Genomic DNA, 26897 nt, shown 5'->3' with positions numbered 1-26897 from the left:
GGTCCATGCAGGAGAGGAGACACTCGCCCACCACCATGCCCCTAACACGCACTACGCTGCTATCCAGGTGGCTCTGCATCTCTCCCAGCATGAACTGTAGCAGTTCTGACAGAGGAAAGGATAGAAGGGTCGTGATCATGACGCACCAAACAGGAGAAAATAGACTTGAACAAGACGGGACTACACGGACACTTCCCATAACAAAATGTTAGGATTTTAGTTGTTGTTCATTTCTCAAATTAACACAACCCGGAGGTGGACAGGTCAGAAAGTAATGTGAACGGCTCTGATCGTGTGACACAATGCTGTGTCGTGGTGTATCCGAGCGTAGCTCCTGTAGCCCTGTATCACTCAGTCGTCCCACACACAGCAGCAGAGCCCGGCTCACATACAGCTGCTAATCCAGAGGGGGTTGGGTGATGACAAACCGGGCCTTTTTGTCCATCAACACCAGGTTCCCCATGATCCTGGACCTCTGTCGAGCCTAGAGGAAAAATAACACATTATGAGAGAAAGAGATTGGACAAAGACACAGACAGTTTGACACCTTTTTATAACCTCTACCCATCCCCTTCCCTTACCTGTTGACAGCCTGCACCTGCCCAGTGATCCCACTCTCCAGCCAGCACTCCAGGACCTTCTCCAGAAGCTTCCAGCACACAATCTGCCACACCATGTCTGAGCGAGTGCAGGAGGAGAAGCGAGGTGCCAGCACCTCAAACACTAACCCTGCAGAAGGAGACACAAAATTATGTGACTCTTCTGATGAATGGACAAGTGAGGCAGTTGACAATCATCAATGCAGGAGAAACACATATTGAATGCAGTCTTGCTTACCACTGTGTACCTGAACACAAGCCTTCCCCAGTGCATGGGTCACAAATGTCAGGGAGCAGTCTTTTCCATCAGGTAACAACACAGTGTATTGACAGTGAGTGATGCACAATAACATACATGTTCGATGTAGACAGTTAAAGTTAAAACAACCATAAGTAGGCCCTTAATCCGAATTTACTATACTGCAATAAATAATTACTATCTTCTGCATACATACACACCTCTGAGCTTGACTGACAGTTTCTCTCCAGCGCAGTCTAACGATGTTAATAAAAACCAATTAAACTGCCAATAATCAAACAAGTATAATGTCAAAGTTTAGAGCTTGTCAGTGAAGTATAACCAATATTTTCCCCCCCATATAAACATGTATCGTTCTTGTATCGTACCTACATACGTATCGGGTCGTCCTGAAAAGGAAAGATAACTCCCCAGTGGATATTTTGTGTTTTGGAATGCAAATTATTCAAATGTATTTTATGTTTTTAACATCAGTTGTGCAAAAAAACAACTGTTACATGACATACCTTGTGTACCAGCCCACCAACACCATGCTAATCTGTGAAAAAAACTACAAGCAAAAATGAGCCTTGCATGGCAACATGTTGTAAAAACTGTTCTGTTGATATTATCCTACCATGACGGTTAACAGTTATGCCACTGATATGACAATAATATCACTAGCTAGCTAATACTGTTGTCAAGTGGCGATTTGAGCATGTACATCTTGGTTGGGCAAACTAAACAACAAAAAAATGGAGAAGCATGCCAGGAAAGCCACTACACAACACAACACTAAACAATAATTGCACTTAATTGCACTGTAACGGTGCCAAAAGGTGCCTACAAACTGTTAGGGCCTACATAAAGCTGTCCCAACAGCAGAGCTTTCTCTTCAGCACCATGGAGTGAATCCTTGCCACCGCTACACCTGGCTATCAGCGGAACCTTGTTTTGCAGCGAAACAGTTCATTCAGCCTCCTTTACTGCTTTAAAAAAAAAACATAGCTGATATGGCTGACTTGCTTAAACAAATGTGGTTTCTAATGACAATTGAGATGTACAAACTATGGCATAAGGGAACGATGAGCGCATCAGAGGCAATCCACAACGTTGATTAAGACATTAATGAGCGAGCTAGGACGGACGTAGTCAATATAACAATTTGTTCAGAACTTTTGAAATGTACAGTGACAGAATTCAGAACATGGGCCATTCTTATAGTATTCTCCCTGTACACCAAGTCAGAACCGTAGGATAAAAAAGGGGGCATATAAGCAGACGAGGAAAGCACTTACATTCAATGATTCCATTTTTCTAAAACAACCTATAGGCTACATGTGCACCACTAAGTCAGAACAGTAGGCTAAGTTATGAGGGGGAAAGGGACAAAATTGTTATGGTGAGAGGAACACTAACAGCTTACTACACAACATACACTTGGTATTACTTTCTTAGCTACAGTATACATATCTCCCTGACATATTACATAATTTATGCAGCAGCATACAATACAATTTTGTACTCAGTTTGTTGTGCTATGCTCATTTGAATAGGAAGGTGGCGCGGCGGTCATCCAAGTCTGTAATTCTCTGGATTTATGGTGTTCTCAAGACAACTGGGAACTCGGAAAAAACAAGTTTTAATCATGAGGTCAGGGATCTTCAGGTCAGAGCTCTAGAAAGAGGCCCGTAATTCCCGACTTTGTCACGTTCCTGACCTGTTTTCTGTTGTTTTTGTATGTGTTTAGTTGGTCAGGGCGTGAGTTGGGGTGGGTAGTCTATGTTATGTGTTTTCTATGTTGGGTTAAGGTGTTGCCTGATATGGTTCTCAATTAGAGGCAGGTGTTTGATGTTTCCTCTGATTGAGAACCATATTAAGGTAGGTTGTTCTCACTGTTTGTTTGTGGGTGATTGTTCCTGTGTCTGTGTATACCACATGGAACTGTTTCGTTTGTTTGTTCGTTTTAGGTAATCTGTTCCTGTTCGTGCGTTCTTCGTGTCTATTGTAAGTTCGTAAGTTCAGGTCTGTCTACGTCGTTTTGTTGTTTTGTATTTTCCTAGTGTTTTGTCAGTGTTTCGTCTTGTCTAATTAAATCAGTATGTATTCATCACCCGCTGCGCCTTGGTCCGTTCATTCACCACAAGACGAACGTTATAGACTTGAAATTCCGAGTTGGATGACCGTTCAAAACTTTCAACGTTCAACCTTATCTGGCCCATTGTGTGTTGCGAGTGAATGTTTATCCTTTTAAGCTTGGAAAAGAGACCCTTAAACCCAGACTTGGACCACACCCGCTCTCCACTAAATAGCAGGCTAGTGATTGCTTTGCAAAGTTTGCAGTTAGCCACTGATTCCTTCCAAATCACTCATTGTTGAATTTGCGATTTCCAACTTGTTGTGTAATGTTTATGTCCAATCGCCAATGAGCACTGATACGTTTTATCTATAATTTCTCTTCATATGACAAGGATTGAAAAGGATTTGCCAGTAGATTGTCGACTTGATTCATGATGATTTTGAAAGTATGATGTTGACATGATCAGTCCAATCAAAGCTACTGTAGATATGGGGCCTCCGGAGTGGCGCAGCACTGCATCGCTAATTTGAGGCATCACTACAGCCTGGGGTTCGATCCCAGGCTGTGTCACAACCGGCCGTGACAGGGAGTCCCATTGGACGGCGCACAATTGGCCCAGCATCGTCCGGGTTTGGCCGGAGGGGCTTTACTTGGCTCATCGTGCTCTAGCAACTCCTTGTGGTGGGCCGGGTGCATGCAGGGAAGGTGTTGCTAATGTTTTGTACACTCAGTGTATAATGTTGGGTTTAGGCCTATGTCTATGATTTACTACTACAGTAACCCGGTTTCCATCCAACCTTTTTATGCTAGTAAAGTACATGTCGGATAAAAAATATCATGACACTTTCCAAATGTCCACAAAACAAAATATGCTAGACAAGGTACTGTAGGAGGTTTTTGTGTGGGTGGTAACACTTTTATCCACAAATATTGATATAATAACATAATATCTAAGTAAACGTGATGACATGTTGTCTGGTCCTACCACTATGACTCATCGGTAACCATGCTGTTTATTAGGCTACAGATGAAATAAGTTAGGAACTTCACAGGATGGTGAAAGTGCAAGGTGATGCTCCTTTCCAACAAATATTGAAGGTCTAATGCTGTATTCAAAACAACTGGGAAAAAAACAAGGTCAAATCATGACATCAGTAATCTTCAGGTCGGAAAGTCAGAGCTCTAGAAAGATGCCAGAGTTTCCGACTTGGAAGTCCGAGTTGGGTGAACTTTCCAAAAGATTTTTCCCAGTCGGAACTAGTTTTTTTGCAAGTTCCCAGTTGTCTTGCACGCACTGAAGTTGGAAGTCGGAGATTTCCCAGTTTTTCTTAACACAACATTTTTCTGGTGACATGATCATCCCTGCTTGGCTGCTAATTGAAGAATTAAAAATAATCTCACTCTTTATTCCATAATAATATAATTTTGTATGCTGTACATGCACTCTATCCAACAGTGCGCAGATGTAGCCTATATGCGCTCTGTTGGCTAAGGTTTAAAATGCGATGGAAACTAATTTAAGTTGTGTTGTCTATTCAGGTACATGGCAACTTAACCTCAAAATGTATTGTATTCGCACTACGTCATCACGCCCTTACAAATATGTACCACGTACTACTATGGTATTTTCATTCATACAATGCTACTTATATGGTACTTCACTTACAGTGCATTCGGAAAGTATTCAGACCACTTCACTTTTTCCACATTTTGTTATGTTACAGCCTTACTCTAAAATTGATTAGATAAATGTTTTTCCCAATCTACACACAATACCCCATAATGACAAAGTGAAAATAGGTTTTTAGAAATGTTTGAAAATGTATTAAAAATAAAGAACATAAATACCTTATTATCCATTTTAGAATAAGGCTGTAACGTAACAAGATATGGAAAAAGTGAAGAGGTCTGAATACTTTCCAAATGCACTGTACTTCCTGAATTATCATGGTATAGATAGATGTGGATCATGGAAATACCATGGTTTTTAACCTGCATTATACATTCTACCATAGTAACGCAGAATTATGATAAATGTTGCAAAAAGTTATCATATAGTACCATCTTTATTAATTGTGCGTTTCCATAGCATAATTGCAGTATCATGTATTCAATAAATTAACCCCACAAGGTCAAAAGAGGTTGGTTGGTTTTATATTGATGAATTTATATACCAGTATGTGTCACGTTCTGACCTTTATTGAATGTCTTTATTTTATATCCTTTTTTATGTCTATATTTTAGTTTGGTCAGGGCGTGAGTTGGGGTGGGCATTCTATGTTGTTTTTCTATGTTTTGTTCTGTGTGTTATATTTCTGTGTTTGGCCTAGTATGGTTCTCAATCAGAGGCAGGTGTTGATCGTTGTCTCTGAATGAGAATCATACTTAGGTAGCCTGTTTTCCCACTAGGGGTTGTGGGTAGTTGTTTTCCGTTTCAGTGTTTGCACCATTCGGGACTGTGTCGGTTTTCTTTTGATTATCTTGTTCTTTTTGTATTTTGTATTCATTCTCATTAAACGATATTATGGATACGTACCACACTGCATATTGGTCCGATATTTCCTACTCCTCCTCAGACGAAGAGGACGAAAGCCGTTACAGTGTGGGCAAATTTCTGATAAAGTCAGGCTAGGTCCTAGTTTGTCTGTAAAATCAAAGAAAAAGGGAAATAGTTGATGGGAAAAAGGGGTAATACTTTCTGTATTAATTGTACCATTTTTTGCTCATGTTTGGGTTCCCGGTCTTGCCATCCTAAAATGTGGGAGATTGTGAGATTCACTAATTCACCAAAAGTAGGTGGACACACCTTCAAAGTAGTGGATTCGGCTATTTCAGCCACACCCGTTGCTGACAGGTGTATAAAATCGAGCACACAGCCATGCAATCTCCACAGAAAACATTGGCAGTAGAATGGTCTTACTGAAGAGTTCAGTGACCTTCAACGTGGCACCGTCATAGGATGCCACCTTTCCAACAAGTCAGTTCGTCAAATTTCTTCCCTGCTAGGGCTGCCCCGTTCAACTGTAACTGCTGTTATTGTGAAGTGGAAACGTCTATGAGTAACAACGGCTCAGCCCTGAAGTGGTGAGCCACAGAAGCTCACAGAACGGGACCACCGAGTGCTGAAGCGTGTAATAATGGTCTGTCCTCGGTTGCAACACTCACTGCAGAGTTTCAAACTGCCTCTGGAAGCAAAGTCAGCACAATATTTGGGTTTCCATGGCCGAGCAGCTGCACACTAGTCTGAGATCACCATGCACAATGCCAAGCTTCGGCTGGAGTGGTGTGAAGCTTGGACTCCGGAGCAGCGGAGCAGTGGAAACCGGTTCTCTGGAGTGATATATCACGCTTCACCATCTAGCAGTAAGACGGATGCACAAAGCGAGGTCCATATAGAAATGGTTTGTCGAGATCGGTGTGGAAGTACTTGACTGGCCTGCACACAGCCCTGACCTCAACCCCATCTAACACCTTTGGAATTAATTGAAACGCAGACTGCGAACTAGGCCTAATCGCCCAACATCAGCGCCCGACCTCACTAATGTTCTTGAGGCTGAATGGAAGCAAATCCCCTTCAGCAATGTTCCACCATCTAGCGGAAAGCCTTCCCAGAAGAGTGAAGGCTGTTATAGAAGCAAAAGGGGGACCAACTCCACATTAATGCCCATGATTTTAGAATGACATGTTCGACGACCAGGTGTCCGTCCACATACTTTTGGTCATGTAGTGTATATGGTAGCCAAATGTTTGGCATTGTGTAATCATTTACAGTATTTAAAGTCAAGGGTGTTGCCCTTGATTCAGGCCTGCAGAGGGAGCCGCTCGCTCTAGTGGTTGCTTCAAGCACTCTCACTCTTGAGCTAACCTGCCTAGTAAGGGTGCGTTTGTAAATTCCCTCAGGATAACTGATTAATTTACCAACACTCAACACCCCTTGAATATGGCCAGTGTCAGTAAACGTCAGCAAAAAATGTAGGAACGGACAATCTGATAACTCTCTGAATTTACTAACGCACAGAGCGCACTCTTGCTCTCCAGATTGAATTTAGGAACACACCCAAAGAAAAACATTGTAACTTGGTGTTTTTAGGGATACGTTGAGAATTACATGATGGAAATGTATCTATGAGATAAAATGACAATTTATACCTTTTTAGAATTGTATAAGAGTAGCCAAGTCATGGTACTGTTGCAATACCATAGTATTTTCCTACCATGGTAGTGTCCGGAAAAACATGATAGTACCATGGTATTTCTTTCATTGTACTGCCATGGTACATTTTTGTGAGGGCGCACAGCATTTTATCAGCAACAAGCCATTGTTTGATCGATTTTAGAATATTCGCATGAAAATCTGTCGCCAATTGGATGGAAACCTAGCTAATGTGTTGTTTTGTATGTGTTTATATCGAATATAATAGAATCCACTAAGATATAAATACTTTCCTCTTCTCTATTTTATTCTTTGGCCAAAAACATGATCCATCAGGTTTTGACCTTAAAGTCAAAGGAAATTGACTCGTTGAACTTGATAGAAAAATAGTCAGCTGATTGAAAAGAGGAACAGAAAGTCAGAAAAATACCACCATACAATTGCAGATACATTAGAATGCTGTGTTGACACTTTCACAACCCCTACTGTCGCATGACTAATGGCCAGAAAACAATATAGTGACCATGATTTTTACTCAAATCACCCTTTTTTTGTGGGAAAGTGCATTACTTGCAAAATGTAATTCCTGGCAGCGAGGGGCCTTTTACATTATAGGTGACTCGCTTGCATAACTACCCTATTTCACAAAGACTGAAGATGAGTATTTAAACAACAGGAGAACGAATCCCCTAAGATAAATCAGTTTTTTTACAAAACCGGCAAGGTAGGCAACATTATCATAACATTAAGATGATAACATTATTATAACATTAACATATTATTATTTTAACCACTAAAATGTGTAATGTGTAGTACCAGTCAAAAGTTTGGACACACCTACTCACTACAGGGTTTTAATTGGTTTAAACATTTTTTGGTTACTACATGATTCCATATGTTATTTCATAGTGTTGATGTCTTCACTGTTATTCTACAATATAGAAAATACTACAAATAAAGAAACTCTTGAATGAATAGGTCTGTCCTAACTTTTGACTGGTACTGTATATGTGTGCATACACTGAGTATACAAAACATTAAGAACACCTGCTCTCTCCATGACAAAGACTGACCAAGTGAAAGCTTTGATCCCTTATTGATGTCACTTGTTAAATCCATTTCAATCAGTGTAGATGAAGGGGGGGGGGGGGGGCAGACAGGTTAAAGAAGGATTTTTCAGCTTTGAGACAATTGAGACATGGATTGTGCTTGTGTACCATTCAGAGGGTGAATGAGCAAGACAAAATATTTAAGTGCCTTTGAACAGGGTATGGAAGTAGGTGTCGGAAACCGGTTTGTGTCAAGAACTGCTCAACAGTTTTCCCGTGTATCAAGAATGGTCCACCACACAAAAGACATCCAACCAACTTGACACAACTGTGGGAAGCATTGGAGTCAACATGGGCCAGCAACTCAATATTCAAAAGGTGTTCCTAATGTTTGGTGTACTCAGTGTATTTGTGTAAATGTAATGCAATTTTCTATTTAAAGAAAAAAAGATGTGTTTCGATTGGATTACATTTTCTTTCTATAGATGGAGAGACTCTTTCTTGTGCATGTTCTGTTTACAATGTGCTGGGCTGTGCCTCAAGGTGAGAAATCTGACCGTTTATTCCTAAATCCAGAGCCTAAAGTTTGTCACGCTACAATTAATATATTGTCTCTGTATTTTATTTCTCATGTATCGTTTTTCCAAGACAGAGAGTACCAAGGTAGCCTAAAGATCTTGACAAAACAGCAATCAGTCTATTTTTTAGGTTAGAACAGAATAAACAGTCATTTATGCAATTATTAATGATTAAATTAACTCTCTCAAAAAGCCTTGGTGCCTGACTATACTGTCTCCACATGTCGAATATGATAATAATTCAGATCTAAATGGCCTACAAGATAAATTTACATCAGAGCATGTGGGCTCCCGAGTGGCGCAGCGGTCTAAGGCACCGCATCTCAGTGCAAGAGGTGTCACTACAGTCCCTGGTTTGAATCCAGGCTGTATCACATCCGGCTGTGATTGGGAGTCCCATAGGGTGGCGCACAATTGGCCCAGCATCGTCCGGGTTTGGCCGGGGTAGGCCGTCATTGTAAATAAGAATTAGTTCTTAACTGACTTGCCTAGTTAAATAAAGATTCAATAAAAAAAGATATATAATTTGTTCATCATACAGAGGCTACCAGTATTTACAATGTCCTCTCTCTGTCTCATCAGACCTCTCAGGTAAAATGTTCACATTTCCAAAGGAGTCCGACTCTGATCATGTGGGGCTAATGCCAACGGGAGAAAACTATACTTCTGTGACAGTATGTCTCAGGTAATCAATGTAGTATTCAATACGTGTCTGTATCTAGCATTAGAAAGCTGTGTAATGCATATGGGCAACAATACTATGGTGTGAGCAGCAGTCAAACACCTGTGATATGTTTATTTTTCAGTGGTTATTCTTAGTAAATAAGTGGGTAGTATTTTTATTTTTTTGCATTTAGTTAATTTCAGCCACAAAATGTATTTCCAAGGCTTAGCTAATGTGTGTATTATGAATTTCTTAAAGGTATTTCACAGATGTCAAGAGGGCGTTTTCCATCTTTTCCATGGCAACTCCAACAAGCACCAATGACTTTCTGTTGTTCAAAGAGTCCAATGGTGACATGGAGCTACATGTTAGATATGAGGGAAGTGCATTCACAGGGCTACCAGATGAGCAGAACATGTGGATGTCTCTGTGTGGCAGCTGGGACTCAGTCACCGGACTCAGTCAGGTTTGGATCAATGGGAAGCCAAGTGCAAGGAAGATGGGATACACTGCCGGGAGTGTGCTGGATGGAAAACCCATCATAATCCTAGGTCAGGAGCAGGATTCTTATGGTGGAAATTTTGATAAAGGACAAGCGTTTATTGGTCAACTCACTGATGTGCACATGTGGAATTATGTTCTGTCACCTTGTGAGATCCAGCGCTTCACCAGCGACTTAAATTTCACCCCTGGGAATGTCCTTAACTGGAGGTCCCTTGAGTACACGATTGATGGGCATGTGGTTCTAGAAAACAAGCAAACACCTTGCCAAGAATGAGCAGTGTCAACCAATCATTCAGCGCCGTTGAGAAATGTTGACTATAATCAAACATCTGAATATGCATGTGTGTCTATTCACAACTGTTCTGCAAATCATCATAAAAAGTGTTTTTCTAATCAAATCAAGAAACACATTATATTCTTTCCTAAAATAATATCCTCCAATGAATCTAATAAAATGACACTTTTTTATAGTAAATTGTATTTCAGTGCAGGCTCATTGCAAGCCCAGTCTGGGGACAGAGGGGATGGCAACATGGTTGGGAACGGGATGATACATTTTTTAAGTTGGCACCCGGGTTAAAGGTCGAATTCAGACGTTTTTAAAGGGCAATTTCTCACAGCAAGAATTTTGCTAAGACTGTCTGGGTGTGGTCTGAGGGGGGGGGGGACTGAAAATTTGCTTTTATTGGCAGAGAGGTTTAGAACTTTATTATTGGTCTATTAACTAATTTACTGCATGGTGATGTCACCATGGAAGGCCAAAACTCCATCCCACCAAAATAGCCTGAAATTTCAGGCAGTCGGTTCAAACAGCTCTTACACTAAAAGGGCATTATCATCATTCTCACTGTTCCACAGTATTATTCTAACTTCATAGTGTGGAAATATATATATAAAACACAGACAAATCCGGTTTTTATTTGGGTAAGCAAACATACTTAATCCACATGTTTAAGGACGAAGTTAACCAAATCAGTTATTCAAAGATAAACCCCCAAAATATAGTTGTTTATTTACAAAACATTAAAATCATGTAAACTAAAAAAAGGTACAGTAATTGATTTACACTTCAGTCTGTATGAGCTCTGTTATTACCTGGGTTGTCTAGCAATATGCAAACACTTATGCAAACACTTAAAATATATTGAAATTGTATCCATGCAAAGTTTGCTTAAACTTTTTCGCAGTCCAGACAAACGAAAACACATCTGGAATTGGTAACCTTATCATGACATTTCAGACTTTACAGAAGAGCCAACAGATAGGGTAGAATTAGAGTCTTCCGGTGATTGGTGGACCAGGTACACACCAAATGTCACCTAAAAAACAATCAGAACACATTTACAGCATACTTACTGAATGGGCAAAATGGCCATTGTATCCAAAAGGGGTAATTTGAGGATAAAGGACACTGTGTACTTTGCTGTTTGCTTTCTTTGTTATTTTTCTTATTTTCTATGTACTCTGGCTACCTCTGATCTAAGGTCAATAACACAGACCGTTGCAAATAGAGTCCACCCAGTAGTAAGTCAGATGGTGTGTCATGGGATAGGGACTTTCTGAAAAAAAAAACGCTACACATCCTGGAACATATTGTCACACACTGAAATTAAAGACAAACTTCCCCGCTCTCTCTCTCTCAATCTCTCTGTCACACATACACACGAGCACACCGCAGCAGTTGTTTTACACTGACCTTCCCCTTGCGATAGGCAGAGAGAGACAGAAGAGGCTCCTTGGTCTTGGCTCCTGTGCTCTGATCAACCCCGATCATCTGGCATCTGCCACACCGACCTGCCACCTTCACGTCACATCACAAAGAGATGATGCAGTTATAGATTTTCATTACCATTTCAGAAATAAGTGTCACCGTTTATGATCTGCATCCTCACCTGGAAATGGGTATTTCCAATAATCAAGTGTGACCAATCATCTTCCTCAAATGGCTCCTTTCCAGAGATGACTAAATTGGCCCGAAATCGACTAATAAGCTTCTGGGTGTCAAGAGGCTGATGGTCATCAGAGGATTCCTGTCTGTCCCACAGTGGTTAGATGAACCACAAGGAACAAGAAAAAAGGATGGCTCACATTAATAAAAAATGTATTGATCATTCAAATGTGACTGTTAACAGACATTACCTGGGGATTGTTGTGAAAAACTTCCTGCTATCAACCAATCAGCATCCAGGATTCAAACAACCCATTTTATAATTCAGAATTTAGTATGTCACACATTTCAGATGTCCTCCACCAAGAATGAGTGAGGCCCTCAGGCAATAATAACATGTTATACTATACCTGCTTGTGATATGTCTCTGAAGCAAATCGACACTGGCACGGTTGACTACTAGGTACTGGGCTTCATTCACCAATGAGAGGGCAGTGGATGAGACCTCTGGGGCAAGTCATTATGAGGGCAAAGAAAATTCCAACATTCAGGGATACAAAATATACTGAACAAAAATATAGACGCAACAGTGTTGGTCCTATGTTTCATGAGCAGAAGAAAAAAAATCCCAGAAAAGTTCAATACTCACAAAAAGTGTATTTCTCTCATTCTGTGCACAAATTTGTTTGCATCCCTGTTAGTGAGCATTTTCCAAGATAATCCATCCACCTGACAGGTGTAGCATATCAATAAATGTATTAAACAGCATGATCATTACACAGGCGCACCTTGTGCTGGGGACAATAAAAGGCCACTCTAAAATGTGCAGTTTTGTCACATAACACAATGCCACAGATGTCTCAAGTTGAGGGAGCATGCAATTGGCATGCTGACAGGACAGCAGGAATTTCCACCAGAGCTGTTGCCAGAGAATTGAATGTTCATTTCTCTACCATAAGCTGCCTCCAACTTCGTTTTAGAGAATTTGGCAGGACTCCCAACCAGCCTCACAACCACAGACCAAGTGTAACGCCAGCCTGGACCTCCACATCTGGTTTCTTCAGCTGTGGGATCGTCTGTGGGGGGGGGGGGGGGGGGGGGGGGGTTCTGTATGTAATAAAGCCATTTTGTGGGTAAAAAACTCATTCTGATTTGCTGGGCCTGGGTCCCCAGTAGGTGGGCCTGGCTCCCAAGTGCGTGGCCCTACCCAGATGGTCATGCGCCATCACAATCGTCAGTCTCTCTCCCACTACCCTCTCCTCTATTATCCTATCATCTCTCCATTCTGCTAAATCCTTCTCCCTCTCTTAACATCGACAAGACGAAGCTGCTCTTCCTCCCGGGGAAGGCCTGCCTTCTCAAAGACCTCTCCGTCACGTTTGAGAACTCCACAGTGTTGCCCTTCCAGAGTGCAAATAACCTTGGCGTGACCCTGGTCAACACCCTGTCGTTCTCTGCAAACATCAAAGCAGTGACTCGCTCTTGCAGGTTCATCCTCTACAACATCCGTAGAGTACAACCATACCTCACACAGGAAGCGGCGCAGGTCCTAATCCAGGCACTTGTCATCTGCCATCTGGACTACTGGAACTCGCTGTTGGCTGGGCTCCATGCTTGTGCCATCAAACCTCTGCAACTTATCCAGAACACTGCAGCCTGCCTGGTTATCAACCTTCAAGTTCTCCCAAGTCACCCCGCTGCTGCGCACACTCCACTGGCTTCCAGTTGAAGCTTGCATACACAACAAGACCATGGTGCTTGCCTACAGAGCATCAAGAGGAACTGCCCCTCCCTACCTTCAGGCTATGCTCAAATCCTACACCCCAACCCAAGCACTCCGTTCTGCCACCTCTGGTCTCTTGGCCCTCCCACCCCTACGGGAGGGCAGCTCCCACTCAGCCCAGTCCAAGCTCTTCTCTGTCCTGGCACTCCAATGGTGGAACCAGCTTCCCCCTGAAGCTAGGACAGCAGAGTCCCTGCCCATCTTCCGAAAGCACCTGAAACCCTACCTCTTCAAAGAGTATCTTAAATAATCCCCACCTCACCTCGAACTGACTTTGCTGATAACTACTGTGACATGTGGTTGTCCCATCTAGCTATCTTAAGAAGAATGCACTAACTAACTCGCTTTGGATGAGAGCGTCTGCTAAATGACTAAAATGTCAAATGATACTCTGGTATTGCATCTGAAATTAAGTTTACCAAGGACATTTCCCTTTCACCTTTTTCATGGCCCTTTTTCATGTCGCGACTGAAATCAGGACTTTGCCTTATCAAACGACAAGGCTGTCCAAGGAACTCTGAGAGCCATGATGCAGCTTCATCGCCACAGTCCACTGTCTCCACCCTTGGGATGGAGAGAATACAATAACAACCATTACAACATTTCTGAATCAAGGGGATGGTCAAATATCCTTATTTTAAATGATCTGTTATAACATCTGAAGGTGACTAAAAGGTATTGAAAAAGTACTCAGTGGCAGACCAATGATTGTGGGAAAATGCGGCAAAATTAAACGTCATTCTAATGATACATGTCTTTCAAGCCTACTCTACAAAGACATTGCTAGTAGTTTAATAAAAAAGCCAACTCACCTGTCACCACACACCATGTTTTGACACACCCTATGACTCTGGTGTGGCTCATTGTGGTTTTCCAAAGGGACACAAATAGTGTTCATTCCTGAGAGAGAAGAGGAACTCTTTTAGAACAGTTCTGAAAATGTGTTACTGAAATGTATTTGCGGGGTGCTGCTGAATAAAAATTCCTGACGTGTCACAATAAAACATTTTATAAATGTATATATATATATATATATATATATATAAATGTATATATATATATATATATATATATATATATATATATATATATATATATATAGTCAGTTTATTAGGTACACCACCCATTTCAAGAAAATGGTTCGCTCCTAGAGACAGTGAGTCACGTGGCCTGCTATATAAAGCAGGCGGACAGGCATAGAGGCATTCAGTTACTGTTCGCTTGAACATTAGAATAGGCTAAACGAATGACCTAAGTGACATTGAGCATGGTATGATTGTCGGTCCAGGCGTGCCGGTTCCAGTATTTCAGAAATGGCCGGCATCCTCTACTTCTCATGCACGACAGTGTCTATCTAGGGTTTACCGAGAATGGTGCGACAAACAAAAAACTTCCAGTCAGCTGCGGTCTTGTGGGCGAAAACAGCTCGTTGATGAAAGATCGAAGGAGAATGGCAAGAATTGTGCAAGCTAAGAGGTAGGCCACAAACAGGCAAATAATGGCGCAGTACAAATGTGCTGTAATGGTGTGGGGAATGTTTTTCTGGCACACGTTAGGTGCCTCAATATCAATTGAACAACGTTTCCATGCCATGAAACATTCAGGCTGTTCTGGAGGCAAAGGGAGATCTTTGATGTTATGGTGCTATTCTGCTTCCACCGGGTCCAGGGGCCATTGTTAAGGTCAACGGCATCATGAACTTTATCCAGTACCAGGACAGTTTACCCAAAAATCTGCTTGCCCTTGCCAGGAGGTTGAAACTTGGTCACAAGTGGATCTTTCAGCAAGACAATAACCCCAAGCACACATCAAAACAAAATAATAAATGGTTAATTGAACACAAAATCAACATTTTGCAATGGCCATCTCAGTCTACGGACTTCAGACCCATTGAAAACCTGTGGTTTGAATTGGAGAAGGCAGTCCATAAGCGCAGACGAAGGATACCAAGGATCTGGAAATATTCTGTATGGACAAATGGTCTAAGATCCCTCCCAATGTGTTCTCCAATCACAATTTTTAAAAAAGGCTCAGTGCAAAAAAAGGCTCAGCGCAAGGTGAGGTATGGGAAGGTATTGAAAACAGAGGTGCCTAAAACATTATTACTTGTTAAACAAAATGTCTTTCTCTGGGCAATTGTATTAGTATAAAATAATAATGAAAGAACATTTGCATACATTTACATTTTAACAGACACTCTTACCCAGAGCGACTTAAAGTAGAGAGTGCATACATTATTGATATAATATAGCTCAGATTTTAAGAATTTATTTTATAGTCTTTTTTGCACATCTTTATCTAGGGTGCCACAACCTTTGGAACTGACTATATAGATGTCTGACCTGAGGCCTGCAGGAGCAGTGTGTTTGTGGGCAGGTAGATCTGTGGATGAATGAGGCATAAGCGTGGTTCTCTCTTTTGGTTCAGACACACTCTATTACCATTCACCACCATCCAGCCCCGGTCATGGAGCAGACCCAGAGCACCCACTGGCCAGTCAGTCACCTGCATGAACCCATATCATAATCAAAACACAGAAGAAGTGAGAAATCCATTGATAGTACTGCCAGGCAAACACACATATTGTAATTGTGTTCAGTTGATGAAATAGTACTTCTTACAACTAATATCCAACAATAGGTTTTTGATACTTTTATCAAATCATAATATGGGTATTTGGTGAACTATAATCATTTGCATTGTAGATTTAATGACAGCCAAACAATATTAAAAGTGAAACGTGCTCAAACCTCAAACGCTGCACAGGATTTGATGGGATATATGTAAATGTTAGTCAGAGTCTGGGCCTTCTCATGGCTCTTTGCATCTTTGGTGATGGCCTTCCCTCCACGTTGGTTCACAACTGGATCTGTAGAGGCCTGCACTCTCTCATCTATGTGGTCAGGTTTACCATTGGTAAGCAGACATTGACCGGAACCTTTAGAAGAGGTATTCGACTTCAGTCTGTCTAGTTTATCTTGGTCCACTTTTACTGGTTTCTCCACAAAGCAGTCCGCAACGAAGTTCAGGAAGTTTTGGCAGTCCTGGAAGGTTGACATGTAGCCGAAAGATACACGCACAGATCCCGTTGGACGGCCGTCTACCAGGTCTATGTTGTCTCCACAGACATGACCCGCCTCGAAGAACACAGAAGAGGACATGGCAACAGTATGTTAAGATGAAGAATAATCTTTATCGTCTTTTGCACAAACACATGTGCAATGACACTTACAATTCATTACTCACCTGGAGGTTGCTCTTTGCCACTTGATTGGTGATGCCAAGGAAGAGCTGACAGGCACCTGTGTTGCAGAAGCAACCTGTCCGCACATGGATATTAAAAAGGCTAGCCAGCTTGTCCACCTAAGGAGACGAGAAAATGGAAAATGGCTAGACATTTAAATCAATCAGCAGAAATGTAAGACAAAACATTATGGCATTCATAACACACTTAGGCGTTGTTAATTCTGAATTGACTTCTGTGTGGATGTGTGAAATCAATAAATGCAAAAAAGACTCTAGGGTGCAGTAAATAAAATAAGCTAATTGTAGTGGACCTGAGAGTATCCAATCATTTGTCCATGACAGTCCATCAAGTTGAAGTTGAGGATGGCTCCCTGTGTGCTCGGGTTCTCAAACTCACTGTGGGAGTATATCTGAGCAACTGGTTGTCCGTTGCCATGGCAAAGACTAGACAGCAACATGTAGGTATAGCGTGTTAAACCAAATGTATGCAGCTGGATCTTGTCCATGCCTCCTGAAGAAGAAAAAAATAATACTGAGCTGCAATACAATAGTAGAAGGGTTTCACTGACTCATTTCAATCTCTGTAGAATATTGCTCCCCTCCTTACTGGTGTTAATAAAGATTTCTGTCAAATTGATGCCGTGAACAACCACTCAACCATTTGAAAATGATTTAAAATTCAGAGTTCTTACTTTGATACTTATTGTAATGACAGATGATATTGATGCATTATATTGATGCATCACTTTTTGTTTCATCCATGTCTTTTACATTATTCACATGTACATACCTGTGAGCGTGTGGAGAGAATCAAAACTATGATTTAGAGCAATGATGTCTAGGAAAGAGATGGTGCCATCTTCAAACCTTAAATCGAGAACAAAACCACAAGATGCATCACAAAAAAATAATCACAAAATATTTTCTCTCTACGCCTTGCTCACTCAACTTGATAAATAACTTCAAAAATCATATTTGTTCATTTACACGTGTAGAATTACATTTCAAAGCTCATGCAATAGTTTACCGGCTAGCCATATTTGGCGCTGGCACATAATAGTTATCCCCTGCTAGGTAGGCCGCTGCTGTCCCCCCACCAAAATACGTCTTTCTTAGGAGGGCAGCTGTATCATTCCGGACCAGAAGAGCCCCTAAACCTGTGGGGAAGCCAAACATCTTATAGAAGGAGAAGGGAACAAAGTCAGCTGGGTGCTCCTGTAGATCCAATGGAGAGCAGCTGGCAAAAGAGGCAGCATCCAGCAGGACGAACCACCGGCCCTCGCTATCACACGCTGGGTACAGTTGCCGCGCCTGGATGCCCCTCACGTACCCCAGAGGGTATTTTCTGCCAGAGAAATTGCTCTGTGCTGGGTAACAGAAGAGGTGTGGTGTCTGGCAACTGCTGCCTTCACTCTGGGCCACATCTTTGGCTCTGGCCTCTATCTCCTCGGGGGAGACAGGTAGAGAAACTACTCCCAGTGCTGAAGTAACTCCTCTGATACCAACCACCGAGGTATGGTTATCAGTCAGATAGCAGAACTGACTGGCTGGCTCCGCAGCAGTGGGAGGCCTCCAGGGAAAGCTCTCAGCGACTAATTTGAGAGCTGCCGTACTGCCAGAGGTGAAAATCACTGAGTATTCATCAGGAGTGGTGTTAAAATGCTGCAATATCCTGCAAGAAAATACATTTCTGTTCAGTACATGTCCTCAATAGGAGGGCATAAATTAGTGGTCACACAGTCACATTCATTAGGATGGTATAATGGTGATTAATTATTTCTGTGAAAGGAGAGGCTTACCTGTATCTGACATGCTCCACTGTGTCATGTGTCAGTCTGCTGCTGGGGTTATGGCTGTGAGGGTTGCCTAAAAACAAAAATATTAGAAGAATATATTGAAACTATTTCTCAAGCAAGAATTTTGCTAGGACTGTCGGAGTGGTATGAGTGAGGGGAAAACGTAAAACTAGCTGTTATTGGCAAAGAGGTTTGGAACTCTCTGTTATTGGTCTATTAACCAATTTTAAAGCCTGGTGATGTCACCAGGCAAACCAAACAGTTTGCACTTAGTGTCACCAGGCAAACCAAACGCCCATGCACATAGTCTGATTTAAAGGTCCTGTGTAAATTGCATTTTCAACCAGCAACTATCAGGAGATAACATTGATGAAATGTTTTCACACTTTTACAGTGTTAGTTTCATCAGCTGTTGTACAATATGATACAAAACACAGGAAAACTTCATTTGAACTAAACTGGGACTTGAAGATAGAGGACCCAGCATCCTATTTAGTTGATGTGGAGCAGCAACAGTCTCTGAGTCGGAAGTTCAGGTGCAAATCAAATGTCAAATGTAATTATAAAGACATCGGCAGATGTCACAAAGTGCTATACAGAAACCCAGCCTAAAACCCCAAACAGCAAGCAATGCAGATGTAGAAGCATGGTGGCTAGGAACCTAGGAAGAAACCTAGAGAGGAACCAGGCTCTGAGGGAGGTCCAAAAATAGGAGGTATTTATTTACAGTGCAGGGCAGGCAGTGATGAAGAAGACTGGATACAAAAGGGGCAGGCAGTGATGAAGACTGGATACAGTCAAGTCAAGTGAACAGTTTGTATTAGGAAAAACAGTTGACAAAAATACTTGTACTTTGCAATTGGCTACTTTGCTACTTATAGGCAAAACGCCTATAAACAAATCTGAGTTTGGCAGAGCTATAGCCTAGTAACAGGGAACAAAACCGGAAAAGGAAATTATTTGAGGAACAGAACCCGAACCGGAAACATAAGTGATCTATATTGTTCTGGAACAGAACAGTTCTTTTAAAAGAATGGGAACCAGTTAATAACATTTTTTTACATTCCAAGCATATTTTTTCCAGTCCCCTTACTCTGTCACTCACAAACGTATTCCAGTGCCTATCTGCCAGCTGGAAATCTTTGCCAGAGGGTGTGCATGTGTGTGTGTAGGGTACCTGCCCCTCCCCTCTGAAGCAAGGTTACAAGCATTATTCAGAAATTAGGGAGAGATGTTTAAAAGAATGGATTAAGGAAGTTAAGGAACATATAGTTATCACGTTTCACATTGTATTTATTAACTACAAAAAGCTAAGACGTGTTTTTAATTATAGTTCTGCTCTGCACACACAACAAGCTTGTTAGTTAGTTAGCTAGTTAACGTTTGCTCTGGTCCAACGTTAAACCAACTCGGAAGTTCAAAAACGTTCAATGTTCTCCATAGAGGGGGCCCCTCTGTAGGCATAATTCTGTGGGCCTTATTCAGATAATGTATGTCATAACAAGATGCCCAGCACTTCAAGGCAAACTTCCTCCATCCTCTCTTTATGTTGCATCTCACGCCCTACACTGTGTCTGGCATCATAGTGTGTGTGTGTTTGTATTTCATTATGATTAAACCATGCTGTTAAGACAAAATACAATTAGCTGTTAACGACTTCCTGTACAGATTAAATCACTTACCTGCTCCATGGAAAGCTGCTCTATCAACACTGATAGGTGAAGTAATTTAATGTAGAGCTATATGTAAAAATATATATAGTTTTCAGAGGTTTAAAAAAGAAGGCAGATGACCTAGGTGTGACATTATGGCCCAATCCAGCCTTTTTGCCTAAGGTTTTATCACCCGTTCACATCAACCAAGCCCTCGAGCTGGCGGCCTACTGCCCCCCTCCTTTCCAGAATGTGGAGGAGGAGTGAGCAAATCTCCTGTGTCCAGTCCGTTCCCTCAAATGCAATATGCAGGCCATGGCGCACTACAGGAAGTCAGACCAGCTGTTTCTGTGCTTTGGTGGGAAGTAAGTCCGGTGCTGCTGGGTAAATTGGACAATCGCCGACCCCCGCCATTCAGTTTATGCCCCTACACCTGTTTGGGGGGGGGGGGGGGGCTAACCACGGCAACGGCCTCCTGGGGGCTGGCGAGCACCTGTTTTAGGCTAGTGGTAGGGCCAAGGGCATGTGTAGGACTGGGCCGAGTTAGAGCGGCAAGGTTGACGTGCGTCAGGTCTCCCTCTGCCCCGACTCTGTGATGCCTGGTTTCTGGGCTGTGCGTTCCACAGCGGTGTAGCCTGACTCAGATGTTTTGTACATTTGATGGCACGCTCAGCCATGGGGCTGAAAAGCAGTACTGGGACCACTGGGAGCTATCTCAGCATCCTCCTGGAGTCATCGGACATTGGGGCTTGGGCGAACCAGACCAGGCGACGAGTCACAACCACGGTGGACATCAGTCTGCCTAGCTCTCTAGTCATGATTACAAATGCTTGAAGAGATACATCATTCAGGCTGCAGAGATCCAGGTCTGCTATGAATTCATCCACCTTAGGCATATTGTCCAGCCCATATTGTTTTGTGTCGCCCATGGCAGGTAGCATCCTACTATCCTTGCCGTGGTGGGCGAGAGCCCGCGGGTTGGCCCAGCATCTCTGAAGCTCCGTAAGAAAAGCGGGTGAAGGTGGCCCCCCGAACAGTGTAGCTGCCGGGGCCTTCTTAAAGAATGGGTTAGCTGCAGGGGCTGTGGCTTGAAGGTCATCAAGCTCTAGCCTAGCTAAGGCCGCACGCAGGACATCGCATAGTGAGGCAAAGCTTTCTTTTGACTCAGTTTGATCAGAGCCTTGGAATGACTCCTCTAACCCATCTTTAGCATTGAGACTGAATGCATCTACAACACTGGTTGGCCCCTTTCCTTCACAATGTTGGGCATGTCATCATCCTGGACACTAAAGTGCAGGTTGGATGCCTGAGTGGAGAGCAGGTCATCATCACGGCTATCTGAGTCCTCTGTTGCGTCCCCCATGCTGGAGGGAGTGCTAGAGGGCCCGACTCAGGGTGCTTGAAGGAATGCAAAATCGTTTTTTTCTGCTCTATCTCAGAGGATAAGGAATCAACCTTCCAAGTGAGGCTCTTATTTTTTTCACCTTTTTCACCTATTATATTACTTAAATCATTAACTAATATAAGAGTAACCGGGGACTGTATTACAACAGCTACCACAATATACAGTAAAAGGTAGAGAGCTACAATAATCTGGCGGGAGTTGTACAGCCCCCGTAAAATAATTGTAGGTGAGCCTAGCTATGACCACAGGGCTGGAGCAGGAGAGATATGTTTAAAAGTAAGCTTATTTATGTGAAACACGCACGAATGGCCGTCGTTTGGTAAGCCAAGCTGACAACACACAGTGGAGTTGGTAGACTAGCATGTCAGTAATACCTGGGGAGAGGGATGCCTAGGGCAGGCAATGCGAATCTCACGTCTTATAGCTGGCTAGGCTAACAACCTTCCAAGACGCGGTTATCTAGGGAATCATAGCAATGGAGGATATCTTGACAAGGTTAGCACCGGAGTACGGTGGACAACACACACATACAAACTAGCTGGTGGACTAAATCAGCACAACACAAGAAAGCCCGATATCCTCTGATAAAAGGGATAGGTAGGGGAGAGCTGTCACACAGCATCGGAGGGCGAATTTCGCGCTCTGACACACAGGTCACAGGCGGTTGGTGACAGACTGACAATACACACAACTCACACAGAGTTTACCTACCGGGACCTGGGAAGATGCAATCTGAGCAGCGGAGCAGTCAACTTGTGCAGTCAACTACAGCTCCGCTGACTTTGCGAGAATAAATAAGAGACAGTGCATGGTAGCGCATGGTCTGCCGTTTTATATGAACACTGGGGCATGTCCTCCCATGCTGTCAGGTCACTGGTGTGACTTTGTTATAACTCGACCTGCGTGGAACGTGAGGGATATAACCCATACTGTCAACCATACTGACGGTCTGAAAGGTATGTAGTAGAACTGGTCGGAGCAGTGGAATGGAATGAAAAATAATTATGGTTCTGTTCGGAACTAAACCAGTGGAATATAATTTGTTACCCCAACAAGTAGCTCTCCATGAATAAGGAGAATGGGGATCCTAAAAGGACTTGCCCTGACCTGGCATACACCTTGACATGCAATGGCCAATACATTACTTGTTAATAAAAACAAGAGCATAATTTACATAAATAGTCCAAAAATGTATTTAGCAATCCCAGATTTCCCCTTTAATCAAATTACTTTTCACACGTAACAATTCAGCACATTATATCAGTTGTAGCTAATTATATTTGGTATGTGAGGAAATACTCACCATATACATTCGTGCAGATATCCTGATAGAATTCTCTCACCAATGACTCAGGATATAGTGTTGTTCCAGCATGATCCAGGTATGTAATGCCTGTCAAAAAGTTGGTTTTGAAATTAGAGACTCTCGGCAAAGAGTTATTATCTGGATATACCCCGCTGAAAAAAACTGTTCTAAAAAACAAGCTGGTCAGTGCTGGTATGATGCTGGTCAAGCTGGTCTGACCAGCATGGTCTAGCTCGTTTAGCTGGGGACCAGCCTTTGCTGTGTTTTGGACACTGGTGACCAGCCTTCACTGTGTTTTGGACACATACCAGTTTATGCTGGTGATGCTGGTATACCAACATGGTCTTGCTGGTTTTGCTGGTGACCAGCCTTTGCTGTATTTTGGACACATACCAGCTTATGCTGGTGATGCTGGTAAACAAGCTGGTCTATGATGGTCTAGCTGGTCAATCTGGTCTGACCACACCCATCATTATCATATTCCTCAGCATTCTCTATTGCGGTTTCATTTTTAGAATTGTTTGTTTCAATATCTTTTTTGTTTGTTGTGTTTGTGCATGTACATTGAGTGATTCATTAATATTATGCTACACAAAGATACATCACAGAACTGTGGGAAAGCAGTGTTTGGCAGGTGAGGGTGAAGGACACTGTCTACAGGTGTCCTAGCTAGCTAATTACCGGTGGGTGTCGACCCCGCCTCCCGCCTGTGTACTGGGGTCCTAGGGGTCCCATGTCCCGTGTGGCTCAGTTGGTAGAGCATGGCGCTTGCAACGCCAGGGTTGTGGGTTCAATTCCCACGGGGGGACCAGGATGAATATGTATGAACTTTCCAATTTGTAAGTCGCTCTGGATAAGAGCGTCTGCTAAATAATGTAAATGTAAATGTAAATGTATGTCCTAGCTAGCTAGTACACAGTGTCTTTCGACCCCAGCCTTTCCGAGAACCTGCCCTCGGTGTAACGTTAACAGAACTCCGGGAAAGCAGTGCTCGGCAGGTGGGGGCAAAGAACACTTTCTCCCGGTGTCCTGGATAGATAACTACCGGTGTCGCCCCCGCCTCCGGCCTGTGTATCGGAATCGTAGCTTAAACATTGACCAAAAGAACACCCACATGCAGGAACACCCTGAATTGCAGGCCCCAAGCACACCCTTCTCGTTTTTTCAGCAGGGTAATCACTTATGTGCATCTAATAACAACACTTGCACTACTAGTGGTAAGCACAGGTATTGTCATAAGAACACAACAACATATTATGGAGGACCAAACTTACTGTAATTATAATTAAATTAATTAATAAATACATGCACACATAAATAGATTAATTAATTAATAAATCCACACATAATTAAAAAAATGAGCAAGGAAATACAAAAACACTGACTAAAATTAATATTCTCTACATATCTGTACGTATTCAATTATTTATCTAATTGTTCAAACTTTAATAAATTGTATTAATTTATATATTTTTTGTATTTCTTCCTCCAACACCATAATGAGGAGGTTTCAATCAAACTTCTGTGGGTGGTATCTAACACACCATTGGTTGATCAATGTCACAGCACGTGGGTGGGTATAATTTGTGGAACATTCCAACAGGAATCTGTTCCAAAAACTTTGTAAAGTACAAGGTTGCCAACAAATAAGGCATACAAAGTAGCATGATCAATTCGCCTAGATAACTAGCTGACGAATAGGCATCAATTCACCACATAGCTTATTCTTAATATTTGTCCGTAGGCTACCAGAGACATTTTTCTGAATAAACGTGGTGAGTGATAACTTAAGGAAATAGCCCACTCCCTACCCGGTATCTTATTCGGCCGCTATACAACTTTGTATGCATTGTTTGTTGGCAACCTTGTTATTTACGAAGTTTTTGGACTAGATTCCTGTTGGTACGTTCCACAAATTATACCCATTCACAGCACGTTGCTAGACTGCTTTTGCACCACCTATGTGAAGCTAGCCACAATAATGATTAGCCACGAAAGTAGAATTGGAGGATTGCCTTCAAAATTGAAACTGACCCAAACAGATACAAATAGTGGGATCATGCCACATTTGAAATGGATAATAATTAAACGTTTGGAATGTTGTTATATAAGTTCAACAAAATACAATAATTTGTTAATTTGAAATTGCACTGTGGATGTATTAGACTTTAGAATTGTATTGGGGGCATACTGTATGCATTGTACAGCCTTGTCTATGGTTCTTGGGTCCATGAAATGTTCAAAACTGTGAAGAGTTAACACACATATTAGTGTCGTAGCTCTTATGGCAGGACTTTGACACCACTGTGAAATGAGCCACATTAGCTCACAGTCAACCTACTGTGTATTGGACGTTCATATTGCAATGTACAGCTTTACCTATGGATCTTGGCTCCATGAAATGAGGTATCAGCCTACTCGGTGACACCCACAGAATACAGCTGTTTAGAGCTTACACAGCAGCATATAATAGACTTCATCTCCAATGTCCCCCCCAAAAAGTGACATATCATATTGATACATAGCTATATGAGCTACACCAAATTTTTGGGGGGATGCTAATGTGAAACAAAACTTTGAATACGTTCTGTCATACTTAAACGCAGCCCAGGCAAATGTAATCGCTTAACACACCGTGGCGTTGATCAACCAATGGTGTGTTATATACCACCCACAAATATGTTTGCTTAACACCCCCGCATTATCATATTGGAGGAAGAAATACATAAATAAATAATATAAATGAATAAAATGAAAGAAAGTGGGATTAATTATTTAAATCGTGAATATATTTTCTTTCTTCTTTTCGTGTGCATTTATTTATGTATTAATATATGCATTTATCTATGGCAGATTTGGTCCTGCATAACATATACAGTAGGCAGACCTATGTTACAATGTTACATCACCGGTTTGCATTGAACCAGCTTAAGTTAACATAAACCCCACGCAAAAAGTAGCCCACTGTACCTTTAATTCTTGAGAACTCCCGTTCTATCACGTCTTGGAATACATTCTTATAGCCGTAATGATTCCACACTTCCTCGAAGCTCTCAAACGTGCACAGTTGATTAAAATTCAACGATTCCTTCTCCATGGCCTCATGCAGTGGCATTTTCGCGTCTTGCACATGTCGAATGGCAGAGTTGACAAAGTTCTAAATCCACACTGCATCTCTGACAGACAGTGACAGTCTGTTTTAGTAGTAGTCATTTGTATCGAAACGATTTACCTCGCATTCCCATGACAAGACGACTGAGATAATTATAGATCTGTTACTGAGAATGCAGGAAATGGAACACAACATCATTTACATTTGAAAGTGGACCGAGTCTGTCAATCGGGACAATAAGTGAGCAAAACATAATACTGGCTAATGAAAATGAAATACTGTTGCTATTAAGGATTTATTTTGTGATAACCATAACAATTCAAATTCCTATTCAGTCAATTCAAGGGAGTGAATTGAAATGTAATTCAAGAATGTGCATGAACACACACACATTAATGTGGTAATGTACACACACATTGCAGAAATGCAATAATAATCATTTTTGATATATGGAGGCCAAAGTGGTCTGGAAGCAAGTGACATGAGGAATTTGCAGAGGCCATTATTGTCTCCTTTCCATGCAGTGAGCAGTAATTAAATATGCCACTTGTGCTTCGCTGATTCCTTTCCCTTCACAATTTGAATGCAGCTCTATGGGCAGAAGGGCTGTATTGTATCCGCTATGGCGTCATTATGGGTTGTAAGGGCTTGATGTGGGGGAGGGGCAGAATAAGGGTAAAGCATCCCATTGAAGACATTATGGATGTCTCTCTAAACATAACCCATGCAGACACTATAACCATAGATCTCTCTGGACAGTGTCCTGCAGAGGAGCCACTTTGCCCTGCCCTCAGGCCTCAGCAGCTAGTGGATCTCTCCACAGAGCAACACCTCTCATGTGCCA

The 26897-nt window shown here is 42.1% G+C and overlaps 2 protein-coding genes across 5 annotated transcripts; one reads left to right on the top strand and one right to left on the bottom strand.

Annotated features, from left to right (window-relative positions):
- The first annotated feature begins 7590 nt into the window (after positions 1-7590).
- LOC129853384 (serum amyloid P-component-like) lies at positions 7591-11495 on the top strand. The gene is made up of 4 exons (XM_055919372.1): positions 7591-7794; positions 8605-8662; positions 9280-9382; positions 9620-11495. The coding sequence occupies exons 2-4, from the start codon at positions 8605-8607 to the stop codon at positions 10137-10139; spliced, it is 681 nt and encodes a 226-aa protein (XP_055775347.1). The 5' UTR covers positions 7591-7794; the 3' UTR covers positions 10140-11495.
- Positions 10842-26159, bottom strand: LOC129853366 (molybdenum cofactor sulfurase-like). Of its 4 annotated transcripts, XM_055919329.1 has the most exons (15): positions 25912-26159; positions 22939-23028; positions 18582-18648; positions 17810-18454; positions 17573-17649; positions 17094-17293; positions 16783-16899; positions 16287-16673; positions 15879-16041; positions 14349-14436; positions 13976-14100; positions 12164-12260; positions 11758-11899; positions 11562-11666; positions 10842-11184 (listed from the first exon to the last, which is right to left on the bottom strand). In XM_055919329.1, the coding sequence occupies exons 1-15, from the start codon at positions 26054-26056 to the stop codon at positions 11092-11094; spliced, it is 2541 nt and encodes an 846-aa protein (XP_055775304.1). In that variant the 5' UTR covers positions 26057-26159; the 3' UTR covers positions 10842-11091. The 4 variants fall into 4 exon arrangements, 2 of the variants coding, with proteins under 2 accessions (XP_055775304.1, XP_055775314.1); XR_008759119.1 differs by lacking the exon at positions 10842-11184 and having other exon boundaries at positions 11577-11666; positions 11758-11895; XR_008759118.1 differs by lacking the exons at positions 10842-11184; positions 11562-11666; positions 11758-11899 and adding an exon at positions 12403-12829 and having other exon boundaries at positions 12177-12260.
- Between the last annotated feature and the right edge of the window lie 738 nt (positions 26160-26897).

Source organism: Salvelinus fontinalis, chromosome 1, assembly GCF_029448725.1.
Source record: "Salvelinus fontinalis isolate EN_2023a chromosome 1, ASM2944872v1, whole genome shotgun sequence".
Classification (NCBI taxonomy): Eukaryota; Metazoa; Chordata; class Actinopteri; order Salmoniformes; family Salmonidae; genus Salvelinus; species Salvelinus fontinalis.
The sequence above is the reverse complement of the archived record's forward strand: the minus strand, read 5'-3'. Positions and strand labels throughout refer to the sequence as shown.